Source organism: Mustela putorius, unplaced genomic scaffold, assembly GCF_011764305.1.
Source record: "Mustela putorius furo isolate JIRA1106 unplaced genomic scaffold, ASM1176430v1.1 tig00003863_pilon_pilon_pilon, whole genome shotgun sequence".
NCBI lineage: Eukaryota > Metazoa > Chordata > Mammalia > Carnivora > Mustelidae > Mustela > Mustela putorius.
In genome coordinates this window covers 5,459,205-5,472,331 of record NW_025422015.1, presented here as the reverse complement: position 1 = coordinate 5,472,331, position 13,127 = coordinate 5,459,205, and the positions used below count along the sequence as shown (strand labels likewise).

The 13,127-nt window shown below is 34.4% G+C and overlaps 1 protein-coding gene across 6 annotated transcripts in view; it reads left to right on the top strand.

Annotated features, from left to right (window-relative positions):
* The window catches only part of SENP6 (SUMO specific peptidase 6), a 122,978-nt gene that overhangs the window by 61,164 nt on the left and 48,687 nt on the right, over positions 1–13,127 (top strand). For 3 of the 6 annotated variants that reach the window (XM_013056273.2, XM_013056272.2, XM_013056271.2), the window contains 2 exons: positions 7,006–7,151; positions 12,270–12,657. In XM_013056273.2, the coding sequence (XP_012911727.1) occupies positions 7,006–7,151; positions 12,270–12,657 (534 nt within the window). The remainder of the gene's footprint in view (positions 1–7,005; positions 7,152–12,269; positions 12,658–13,127) is intronic. The other 3 variants (XM_013056275.2, XM_013056274.2, XM_013056276.2) reach the window with 2 other exon arrangements.

The following is a 13,127-nucleotide window of genomic DNA, read 5'->3' as shown; positions in this document are numbered from 1 at the left end:
GTTTGTCTTTATCTTTTGAAAGACTGTAAAAATAATTTAAAAGCAAATATGTAGGAGCACCTGGGTGGCTCAGTCAGTTAAGCGTCATGATCCCAGGGTCCTGGGATTGAGCTCCACATTGGGCTCCTTGCTCAATGGGAAGCCTGTTTCTCCCTCTGCCTTTTGCTCCCTTTGCTTGTGCTCTGTCTCTCTCTCTCTTTCTGTCAAATAAATAAATAAAATCTTTTTTAAAAATCAGCAAATGTATAACGAGAATAAAGATAGTTGTTTTATATTCTATTACTATCCTTGGGGTTTATATTTTCCAGCGTATTAGTAATATCACAACTAATTGTCAAACAAGAAAGTTAAGGACCTTCCTTGCCCCACTCTACCTCCAGCTTCTGTTATTAAAATTTTCAAACATCAGAAAAGTTGAAAGACTTTTATGGTAAATACACATGTTTCTACCACATAGATTCTACAATTAACACTTTTCTATGGTTGCCTTATTACATTTATTTGTATATGAATTTATCTTTTTATGCATTTTAGAGTAAACTGCAGTTGAGTAAATTGCAGACACCAGTACACTTTACTACTAAACACTTCAGGTATATCATTATTTACAGTTCAAGATTTGTTCATAGTTTTCTTCTTTGAAATAAAAATTTTATATACAGTGAAATGCACAGATCTTAAGTATACAGTTTAATAAATTTTAACAATTACACAAACCTTTCTAACTCAAATCCCTGTAAGTACACAATAAGATAGTATCATCACCTCAGAAAGTTCTTTCATCTTCCTTCCCAGTTACTCTTCATTCCTGCCCTGTCAAAGGTAGTCATTGCTCTGATTTTTCCCTGCATAGACTAATTTTTACCTATTCTAGAACTTCATATAAGTGGAATAATACATTATGAACTCTTTTATGTAAGACTTTTTTCATTAAGGATAATTTTGGAGGGATTGAACTGTGTTTTTGCATGCATTTGTAGTTTGTTCGTTTTTAGTATTCCATTATACAAATGTACCAATTTGTTTATTCATTCTCCTGATCTTAGACCCCTGGGTTGTTTCCAGTTTTTGACTATTATGAATAAAGCTGACATGAACATTTCTTTTTATGAAGGACCTTTTAAAAAATTAGATTAAAAATTTATTCTCTGTATTCAGCCCATTAATTACTTGTACTTATGCCATAATAGCTCCTATATGCTCACCTTTTCTGCTTAGCTGGAGATAGTATGGTATATTAAAAAGATGTTGAGGGACAGCTGGGTGGCTCATTCAGTTAGGCATATGACTTCAGCTCAAGTCATTATCTCAGGGTTCTGGGATCTCTGCTCAGTGGGGAGTCTGCTTCTCCCTTCCCCACTGTCCTCCCTGCCAGCAGGCTCATTCTATCTCTGTCTTTCTCTCTCAAATAAATAAAATATTTTAAAAAATAAAAAATAAGTAAAAAGATGTTGCACTAGAAAGTCCAACAAGAAATGTCCTAATCTTGGTGTTCTTGTGGTCTTGGGTGAACATTCTGTTTTCTTCTTATCCCTCTTTAATACTCATTGTATGGAAACTGCTTTTTATGTCTAAGTCTAACAAAGTAATTTAATCTTCATAGGAGTGATAACTAAAACTTGGCTGCTCTGGACTAGAGTAGCTTCTCTGTAACCTCAGATATTAGAGAAGCTTTTAGTTTCTCTTCTTTGTCTGGAGGCTAAGTCTATGTTTCTAGATGTGCGAGTGAATCAGTATTTCTGTGTGGCAAAGTTAACGCATTTTCAGAGATTACATAATAACAGCATTCTTTTCACCCATGTAATTTCATCCTTTTTTTTTTTTTTTTAAAGATTTTATTTATTTGACAGACAGAGATCACAAGTAGGCAGAAAGGCAGGCAGAGAGGGGGGCGGGGGAAGCTCCATCCCAGGACCCTGAGATCATGACCTGGGCTGAAGGCAGAGGCTTTAACCCACTGAGCCATCCAGGCGCCCCTAATTTTATCTTTTTAAAGTGTGTCACATGGTTTTGTCTTTTGTAATGTGATTCATTCATCCAGTAAACATTTTTCAAGCCCTTATTAGCTTGTGCAGTTTCTAGACACTGGGAAAATACGTGGCTAAAACATGACTTCTGCTCTTTCAGAGCTGACTGTATAATGGGATGAAACAGATCAGTACAAATAATAACAGTAAATAAAATGAGGTGCTAATAGAAGTACAGATAAAATACTGTGGAAGCTCCAAACACTGCTTATGCATGCTTAGCGTGAGGCAGACATAGCTTAACAAAGAATAGTTTGAATTTACTTAGATAAATAGGGAGGGCTTTACTTGTGGAGACAATAGCAATATATGTAAGAGGATGAAAGGAAAAACACTGGAAAAATACATCCCTTTGAAGTACAGTTTGTTTGGAAGACTGGAACATCAGCACAAACATGCTGTGTGAAGAGCTTTGGTTCTGAATTTTTTCCTTAGTTACTAGATTCATTGAGCTATTTTAAGCATTAGAATGATAGTCATGTTTTTTTTTTAGATCACTTTGGCAGTAGTGGGAAAGGATTTAAACCAAGCTCATTTGGAGTGAGGAAAATCAATTTGGCAAGAGCTAAGTATCTGAAATGTAGTGGCAGTGATGTTCGAAAGGAAGAAAGAATTTAAGAGCTGTTAATAGAATTCCTTGAATGTGAGGAAGGAGGCACAAGGAGAAGTCAACTGTTACTTAGATTTCAGCTTTGATGTCCAGGAAAGTAAAGGTGTTTGAACGGGCAAAGGCTGAGAAAGTACAATGCACTTAGTGCAACTCTATGTGATTATAATAACAAGAATAATGATATAGTCTTCTTAACACAGTATTGTATATCAAACTCAAATATTACATAATGTTGATTTCTATGTGCAGGTAATCTTATTTAAAAAAATTAAAAGATAGGATATTGAAGATAGGAATATGGAAATATTTAACAAATTTGGGATTATACGGGTAGAACATTTTGGTTTGTAGATTCATTAACATGTTTTAGAAACATACATTATCTTCTTGCATACTTAAATCTTTACTGATAAAATCAGATTGTAATAAATACTGTCCCGTTTTTGTTGCTCACTTAAAAATTCTAATTATATCCCTAATGAAAATTAAATTTACATTGAAAAGTAATGAGGAAAATCCTTTCGTATTTCTTGAACATAAAAAACCATTAGTTTAGTTTCCTTCATCTAAACAGTTGTAGCCAGTGTTTGAATTAAAATTTTTTCTCATTACTAAGTATTCTTATTTTTTATTTTAGGGAAGGATAGGCAAAGGGAGAGTTTGTCACAGGGCTCAATTTCACGATCCTGAGATCATGACCTGAGCCAAAACTAATAAGAGTTGGATGCTTATCCTACAGAGCCATTCACATTACTAATCTAAGAAGAATAACTAACTTACAAAAAATTGTGTGTGTGTTTGTGTGTGTGTGAGAGAGAGAGAGAGAGATTGATTCCGTTGATTGATTCAGTGTGAAAAGTACTTCTGCTGCCTTAGTAACAGAATAGCCTGAGGAGAATATTGGTACTCTTGACAAAAGTGGTCTAGTGTGTGAGGAGATCTGGTGAGGAATGAAAAGTAGAGTAGAGCTACCAGAACAGGGCTGCAACGTAAAGTTCTGGTTATTCTTTTATTAATAGTATTTTTACTGAAGTATGGTTGACGTAAAATATCACAATAGTTTCAGGTGTACAACGTAGTGATTCGACAACTCTGTAAATTATGCTGTGCTCACCACAAGTGTATCTACCATCTGTCACCATACAACACAATTAAAGTTACATTGACTGTTTCTTATGCTTTGCCTTTTATCCTTGTGATTTATTCATTCCATAACTGGAAGCCTGTATCCTTAGTTCTTTTGACTCATTTTGCCCTCCCTTTCCCCTCTTGGCCACCATCAGTTTATGAGTCTGTTTCTGCTGTTTGTTTGATTGATTTTTTTTTTTTTTTAGATTCCACACGTAAGTGAAATTATGAAGTCTTTCTGTTTGATTTATTTTGCTTAGCACTATATCCTCTAGGTCTGTATTGTCACTGAATGGCAAAATTTCCTTTTTGTGTGTGTGTATGTGTGTTTTTGTAAACATAGTAGTGGATAAATCATTTCAAATTCAATTTTAAAAATAATTCTTTGGCTAAATACCCAGTAGTGGAATTACTGGGTCTTGTGGTATTTCTTCTTTTTAATTTTTTGAGGAACCTCCATACTGTTTTTCATAGGGGCTATACCAGTTTATATTCCCATTCATAGGGAGCAAGGATTCCCTTTCCTCCACATCTTCATCAACACTTGCTATTTCTTGTCTTTTTGATTAGCCATTCTAACTGGCATGTGAGGTGCTATCTCATCATGGTTTTGTTTGCATTTTCCTGATTATTAGTAATGTTGATTCATCTTCTCATGTGTTTGTCTTTGGAAAAATGTCTTTTCAGATCCTCTGCTCATTTTTTATCTGGATTATTTGTCTTTTTGATTTTGAGTTGTATGAGTTCTTTATATGTTTTGGATATTAATCCCCTATCAAATAATATTATTTACAGATATCTTCTTCTATTCGGTAGGTTTCTTTTTCATTTTCTTGATGGTTTCATTTGCTGTGCACAAGCTTTTATAGTCCTGGGGTACCTGGGTGGCTCAGTGGGTTGAGAGTTTGCCTTCAGCTCAGGTCTTGATTCCATGGTCCTGGGATCAAGCCCTGCATTGGGCTCCCTGCTCAATGAGGAACCTGCTTCTCCCATTCCTTCTGCCCTTCCCTGTTTGCACTCACTCTCACACATTTTCTATCTCTCTCTCTCTCAATAAATAATAAAAATAAATCTTAAAAAAAAAAAGTCCCCTTAACATTTCTTGTAAGGTAGTTTAGTGATGATGAACTTCTTTAACTTGTGTTTGTCTTGGAAACTCTTTAGCTTTCCTTTAATTCTGAACGTGTAGCTTACCTAGTAAAGTATTCTTGGTTGTGGGTTTTTCCTTTTCATCACTTCGAATATAATCATACTACTCCCTTCTGGTCAGCAAAGTTTCTGCTGAAAAATCAGCTGGTAGCCTTAATGTGGTTTCCCTCTTACGTAACTATTTGTTTTTTCTCCTGCTGTTTTTAAGATTTTCACTTTATCTTTAATCTTTGAGATCTTATTATCTGTTTTGGTATGGACCTCTCTGGCTTCAGCTTGTTTGGGGTTCTCTCTCTCTCTGCTTCTTTACCTGGATATCTGTTTCCTTCCCTAAGTTAGGGAGGTTTTCAGTCATTATTTCTTTAATTAAATTATCTGCCCCTTTTTCTTCCTTCCTTGGGACCCCTATAATATGAATGTTAATTATACTTGATGTTAATATACTTGATGTTGTCCCAGAGATTTCTTAACCTGTCCTTTTTTGTTTGTTTGTTTTACTGTTCAGCGTGGGTAGTTTGCATTATCATATCTTCCAGATTGTTCATCCGTTCTCCTGCATTCTCTAATTTGATGTTGATTCCCTCTAATGTATTTTTAATTTCGACTGTTGTATTCTTCAGCTCTGATTGGCTCTTTTTAAATTTTTTATCTCTGTGTCAGAGTTGTTGTTTTGTTCATCTGCTCTTCTTTCATGTCCAGTGAGCCTCTTTATGACCACTACTTTGAATTTTTTTTTTTTTCACTTTGAATTCTTCATTGGGCAAATCATGTATCTCCATTTCATTTAGTTCTTTTTCTGAGGTTTTGTCTTACTTCTTTTGTTTGGAACATATCTCACTGTGTTCTCATTTTTCTGACTCTCTGTTTGTTTCTTTGTATTGGGTAGGTCACCTACTTCTGATCTTGAAAGCAGTGGTATTATATAGAAGGCATCCTATGAGGTTGGGTAGCACATTAACCCCAGTCACTAGAAACGGGTCCTCCAGGGGTATCCCCTGTATAGGTTGTGTGTACACCTTCCTGTTGTGACAAAGCCATGACTTTTGTGGGTATACTGGTGAGCAGGTCTGGCAGTGGCTGTGGTGGCCTTGCTGATGGGTAGGGTTAGCTCTTGGCACACCTGGCTCAGAGGTACAGCTGCAACTGCTGTGAGTCTGCTTGTAGGAGAGGCACTGTCCCTGACAGTGCTCACTGGGTGGGGTGTTGTGGCAGGTGCTTTGCAGGCACACATGGGGTTTGGCTGCTTGAGTCAGGGTAAATGCTGGGGAGGAGTAAGCAGTGCACTATAGTAAGATAGATAGTATTATAACTGGCACCTCCAAGTGTCTGGTCAAGCTAGACTGAAGCACAAGAAAAATGGTGTTTCCCAGTATTTTTATTTTTGGAGAAACCTCCTATATATCCCTGTTCCTTCCATACCTGCCCTAAACTTAGTCAGTGAATCTCTTTCATGTATAACCCAGGTACTTTTCAAAGTGCTAAGTGATATAATGCACTAGCTCTTTAAGAGCAGAGTCTTTTTTACTTACAGTCCACTCTGTAGCTTTTACAGAGTTAAGGCCTACTGATTTTCAAAGTTCTTGGAGTTAATCCTTGCTGATTTTCAAAGCTAGGTGTTATGGTAGCTTGTCTTCTTGGTTGGATTCCCAGAGTTAGGGTGCCTAACTTGATCCCCTCACTCCTCAATGAGAACTAATATCCCACCCACTTTGGGGTTGCCTGTGGGGGATTTTGTTCCAGACTGCACTGCTGGCCCTCATACCCTTCCTTTTCAATGTGCCTTTTCCTTTATTTTTTTTTAAACTGTGGAAGATCTGTTCTGGTAATCTTAAAGTCATTTTCAGAGTGAGATGTATTGTATGTAGTTGTTGTCTTGGTGCCTGAGGGAAGAAGTGAGTTCCAGATCCTCTAACTCAGCCATCTCTCCTTGTTTCCAAGTTTTGGTTATTCTTCATTATATACATTGTGAAATATTATTTTAACCAAAACGTAAGAATTTTATAATATAAATTAGCATTGTTTATAAGCAAAGATCATGAGGAATTTATTAAATTTGATTTCAGTACTTTTTTTTTTTCCTCCTTCCTTTAGATCGTGTAATGAAGAAAGCTGAAGAGTCTGAATCACACCTGGAGTCTGAAATTAAAAGGAAGGTACCACAGAAACGTCCCAGTAGCACATATCAGTCTCCACCTGCTCTGTCTCCTGCTTCAAAAAAATGTTTAACTGATTTAGAGGTGGGTGGAGAAATTACTCTTGTTAATCAGTTGATATTTTTATCAATATTACTTTTAGTACTTACTAAATTATAGGTGATCTTTTCTTAAAAGGACTAGAGAAGACCTAGAAAAGTTATTTAAGCAAACTTTTCTGCCTTCGTTATGTCATTTTTTTTCACTATCCAAAATGTAGAATACTTGTCTTCTGAAAACAATTGATCATTGCCTTCCTGCAACATACTTCAAATAATAGCTCTCAACCAGAAATATTTGGAAATAATTTAAAATTTACAAAAAATTGAAGAAATAACAAAAAGACTGTCCACATACTCTTCTGTTAGATTCTCCAGTTTTCCACATCTGATATATTGCTTTCCCTGCCTTCCTTCCCCCTTACCTCTGTGGTGTGGTGTGGTGTGGTGTGGTATGGTGCGGGGTGTGTGTGTGTGTGTGTGTGTGTATGTTTCTGCTCCATTTGAGTATAAGTAACAGACATGATGCCCATTTAACACTTAATGCTTTAGTGCATGTTTCCTTAAAAAAGGCAGGGGGTAGAGAGGAGGCATTTTCTTACCTAATCATAGTGCAACTCTCAAAATTTTTAAGTTAACATAGATCCAAAATTACTGTCTTATCCACAAACCCCATTCAAATTTCACCTAATTAATTTCCTTTTTCACAACAGGATCCGGTTCAGGATTGTGTTATATTTAATTGTATGATCTTTAGTCTTCCTTAATCTGGAATAATTCCTTAGTCTTTCCATGTCTTTCATCACCTTGATATTATGGAAAGTATGTTTCTTCATGATTTCTTCATCCATTTTTCAGGAATTCTCTGAAGTGATTCTGTAATCTTACCATTACATCATATCAGAATGCATACAATGTTGATTTTCCACATTATAACTTTTATATTAAGATGTACTTTCCTAGATTTGTCCACTGTAAAGTTAATTAGTGGGTATTTCTTATTTATTAATAAGGTGAATTAGTGTAAGGTAAGGCATTCTACCAGTAGCTCATGAATTAAGGATGAGCTACTATAAGGTAGAGGGTTTTCTTATTTTATCTTTACTTAATGTATTCCTTTATATCAGCACAGATGTATAGATTCCTTTTTTTTTTTAATTGAAGTGTAGTTGACACAACATGGATTCTTACTCAAAAAAGTTACGTTCTGTCTCTGTTATTATTTTGATGCTTAAATTGTTACAGTCTTGTCCCCTGGGAAGTTATTTAAGCTGTCTCCTTTTTCTTTTTGACACATCCACATCATTCTTTGAGTACTGCCCTTAATTTTTGATGTAACCAGATGGTCTAGACTTCTTTGTATTTTCTTTGTCTCAGTTTTATAGTCATTCATTTCTCCAAGGACCCATTGTTCCTATTAGGTTATGCTCATTGCTACTTGGTATCAGGTTTATAGGCCCTCTCAGTGGACAGAACTAGTAAGTATATGTGTGTTTATATGTTAGTATTTAGTACATGTTAAAATCCATGAATTTATTTGGAGCTGCCTTGAGATTGAGTTGGGGGGGGAGCCCTCCCTGCCAAAATAATAAAATAAAATTCATGAATTCATACTGATAATTCCTATTCTAGTCTAAAATCACAGTGTTTATCTTAGTCTTTACCACTTTTCATGTTTGTAACTTCCTTCTCTGACTGAGAAACCTGACTTCCATCATGTCTAGTGTATTTACTTATTGATTTTAGTTGCTTTTTATTGGATTATTTTCCTGACATACCAGCCTAAGCTAGGCTTAGGCTGTACTGGCATTTCCGCACTATCTTGCCCACTGCTTGATTCAGGTGAAGAAGAGAGAGAAAAGACAAAAGCTTTTCCCCAAGACACACCATCCTTCCCTAGGGATGCAAGCAGAAAACCTCAGAATATTTTTAACATCCAAAATAAATCTTCCTTTTACTTTTCACTTGCATGCCAGTTGTGCTTATTCTGTTCTTAGTGAACATAAAGAATTGATTCTAGCCACCCTCTATGTAATTTTTAATTCTTAGACAAGATTAGTGGGGTTTTTTTCTCCACATGTAGTCTATGAAATGCTACGCTTTGTGCTGCTTAAGGAAACACAGTCTTTGATATTTGATGAGATTTTGCATATTAAGACTCTGCTAAAAATGATGTCTCAGTGGTTTTCAATAGAGACAGGCTCATTCTTACTAAGTGTAATTGGTTATTATTTATGTATAAAGCCTAGCAGATAATATGTATTAGTGATTTGGGTTTACTTTAGTTTGTAAAAGTCTACCTACCAACAGGGGGAAAATGAGTCTTTAATTAGTCTTTATGTTCCAAAAGAAATTATATCTAACATGAAATTGTTATGGAAAAATACAACTTTATACACACTTCACTAAAGGTAATTGTGCAGTATTGAGATTCTGGTTTTGAGATCACTACATTGATAAAATTCTGAAACTCTAGTTTTTATCATGGAAAATTTAACATACATCTGATTCAGTTAACCTGCATTTTGTTTTTAATTGTTGAAAGTAGTTCCAAGGTATGTGTTTCTTAGCTGATGGAAGGCATATGATAGTAGCTCACAGTGTATTTCATTATGTATTTTAATATCAGAAACTTTAATAGTATGTGCTTTTTCTATTTAATGTCAACTTTATAAAAGGAAATATTTGGAATTATTACCTTTTCATGAGGTCTGTTCTTAGAAATATGTCTTATTAATCTATCCTATTAATGTCCTTTTCACAGACAGTGAATAATAGGAGTCCGTCAATACCCAACTTGATCATTTTCATTATGAAAATAATAGAGTTTAGATTTTTTCTTAGAAAATTAGGTGTTTTAGTGCAGGGTGGTATGTAAATGGAGGCTACTCCTTTATTTATGAGTTTGCCTTTTAGGTGCAGTGGAACATGGCCAACCATTTGCAGTTCATCAGTGAATAATTGCATTATTTCATTAATATACAGTTGACCCTTCAGCAACACAGGAGTTAGAAGTACTGATCCCCTGAACAGTTAAAAATATTCATACAACTTTCAACTCCCCCAAAACTTTATTAATAATCTACTGTTGACTGGAAGCCTTATCACCAACAAAGGCAACTAACACATATTTTGCATGTTATATTATATACTGTACTCTTACTATAAAGTAACTTAGAGAAAAGAACATGTTAAAATCATAAGAAGGAGAAAATGCGTTTATAGTACTGCACTGTATTTATTAAAAAAAAATAATCATGTAAGTAGACCTGTGCAGTTCAAACCTGTGTTGTTTAAGGTTTAACTGTACTATTAATTTTTTGCCTTATGATGATGGGCTAAAATTTCGGAGATAGATAATCTGTCCCATATTTGTGCCTAACCGGTTGTTTGCATACTTTGCCTGCTAACTATGTGTCTTAAATACACGGGGCCCTATCAGAAGTCCTATGAGAAAAATAAATTCCTTAGACCTAGACTCTACCAGTAGTATAACTGAATTCTGCTATGTACTGGCAGAGAAAGAATGTTTTCTTTTTCTTTTTCTTTTTTTTTTTTTAATTCACCTTTGCTAAGATAGTGAGCTGATGTTCTACTAAGTTCAACTTTGCCTTGGTTGAAGCTTGGTTTCATTCTTTGTTGTTATCTGGGGTAGATTCTTGAATAGGTAGCATGATATAATAGAACGGCTTTGTTGTGGGTCATGTAGGACAAGGTAAATAATTTTTGTCAGTTTTCCCATCTTTAAAACAAGGAGATAAGATAGTATGCTGGGTTTTAGACTTTTTTCTACATATTTTTTAGTTAAAAATTTACATAGAATAAAATGTGTAGAACTTAAGCATTTAGCTCAATGAATTTTGAAATTTATGTTTACACAAGTGATCATATATAACTACCATTTAAGGTCAATGCTGCAACTGCTTGATGATTTCTGTCACCTAAAAGACTTTATTAAACAACTGTGTATTCTCTTATGTATTTTTAAGTTGACATTCAGCATTTTTTGTTTCAAGTATAAATGGTTACATTGGGTGTAATAGTTGACACAATGAAAGGAGTAACATTTTAAAATAGAGTAGTTAACTCACTTCGTATATGGATCTGGTAGCATCCAAATACTATAGCACTTAATAATTACAGTCTCTATCATCTCACTGCTAGAAGTATTTATCCACTTATTTCCTATGATATAAGGCTTGAAGTGTTTAAAAAAATTTCTTTTTGATTGAGTTATTTTGATTATTAATAGTAGACTTTGATTAAAACTATGTTATAGTTTGATAAGTACCTATTTGACATAAAAAGTAAAATTATTAGAAATGCATGTCTTAATTAGAGACAGTGAATGTTTTTCTCAATTCCTATGTCCTTGAATAAAGATTATGTTGCATATTCAGACAAGATTCAACATCTCTTCGTGTTTTTCCTTATAGTCTTAGTGCTAAAGTACCTTTTTCATGTAAATAAGTACATGAGTCTGAAAAGAATCCTTGAACTCCTAAATTATATGCCCCAAATCACAGGAAGCTCTACCATCAAAAATATTTTTAATAATCTCACAATTGTAACCTAGATTTAGGCCATCCTTAAAATATTTTTGAAGCACTGTCTTAAAAAATCAGTTGTCTTGTAAAAGTTTTTGTTAAACAGTATTTAGAACTGATTTTATCCAACATTTAAAATTGTCCTTTTGTTTGGTTTCGTGGTTTTTATACTCCAGAGCAGTATGCCATTATAGTATTTCAAATGGAAGTTGGGCTTTTTTTAAAACTATGAGAACAGTTCTGGCAGGAGATAATTTTCCGTCAGAGGCATAGTCAAGTCAGATTTTGGAATGATATGTGAAAATTGAGGATTTAGATATTTAAGATTATTTATGCTCTGTATAACATAGAAAATCCTTATGTAGCCATTAAGAAGTATGCATGGCCCATTGTGAAGACTGTTGGACTAGATGGTCCCAAAAATTCCTTCCAGCATCCTGTTGCTAAATCCCAAGTAACATGATGTATTTCATATTTAGCATTTTGTGGTAGCCTTCGTGATAATGATGGGGAGTAAGAGACTTAATTTTGAGATCTTACTTTTTATTCCATGATGTTGAAATAAAATGCCAAAGTCTTTTTTTTTTTTTTTTTTTTTTATTCTTTTGGAACTTAAGGTTTCTAAACAGTGTGGATATTGTCCAAAATGTGGAAAAGAAAAGGAAAATCAGACCAAATGCCAAAGTTGTGGTATTCTTTTTCCTAAGGATTTGCAAAGAAATTGCAGACAAGCTATAACTTTGAGTGAATCTTCTGGACCATTATTAAGAACATCAATTCATCAGAATTCTGGAGGACAGAAGTCACAAAACACAGCATTATCATCCAAGAAGTTTTATGGCAACAGTGTGGGAAAGATTCCAGTTGATATTATTGTGAATTGTGATGATAGTAGACAGAATTATTTACAGACTAATGGGAAAGTCATTTTATCTAGGGCAAAAGTAGCCAAAATCACAAACCTGAAAGAAAGGAAAACAAGCCTGTCAGACCTAAATGATCCAAGTAAGTATTTTACTCCCTTTAGTCATACTTATATCAATCCAGTATTTTTTACATATATTTTTAATGTGAGCATGAGCATATTTGAGAAGCGTAGTTTTAATAGGTATCTCTTGTGTCAGTTAGTAACATGTTTTTTGGGTAGATGATTAAAACTGTCCATGTAGTTGGAAAATAACTGACTTTGTTCTCATCCTGTCCATCTTAAATAGTTAAAAAAAGAAAAGCACAGACCTTGGCCCCAATTAATCATAGATCAAATGCCAAATTATGCCCAACTTTCTAACTTTGGTTTGGTTAATTTAATCTCTCTGATTTGTAAATGGATTATTTTCTGCCTGACAGTGTTTTTGAGGAAGTAAATAAAATTTAAACTGCCTAGCATAGCCCAGTAAATAAAATATTTGATACATGGAAAGGACTCAGTGAAAATTAGTTCCCTTTTACTCTTTTACTTTTACTCTTCCCCTAAA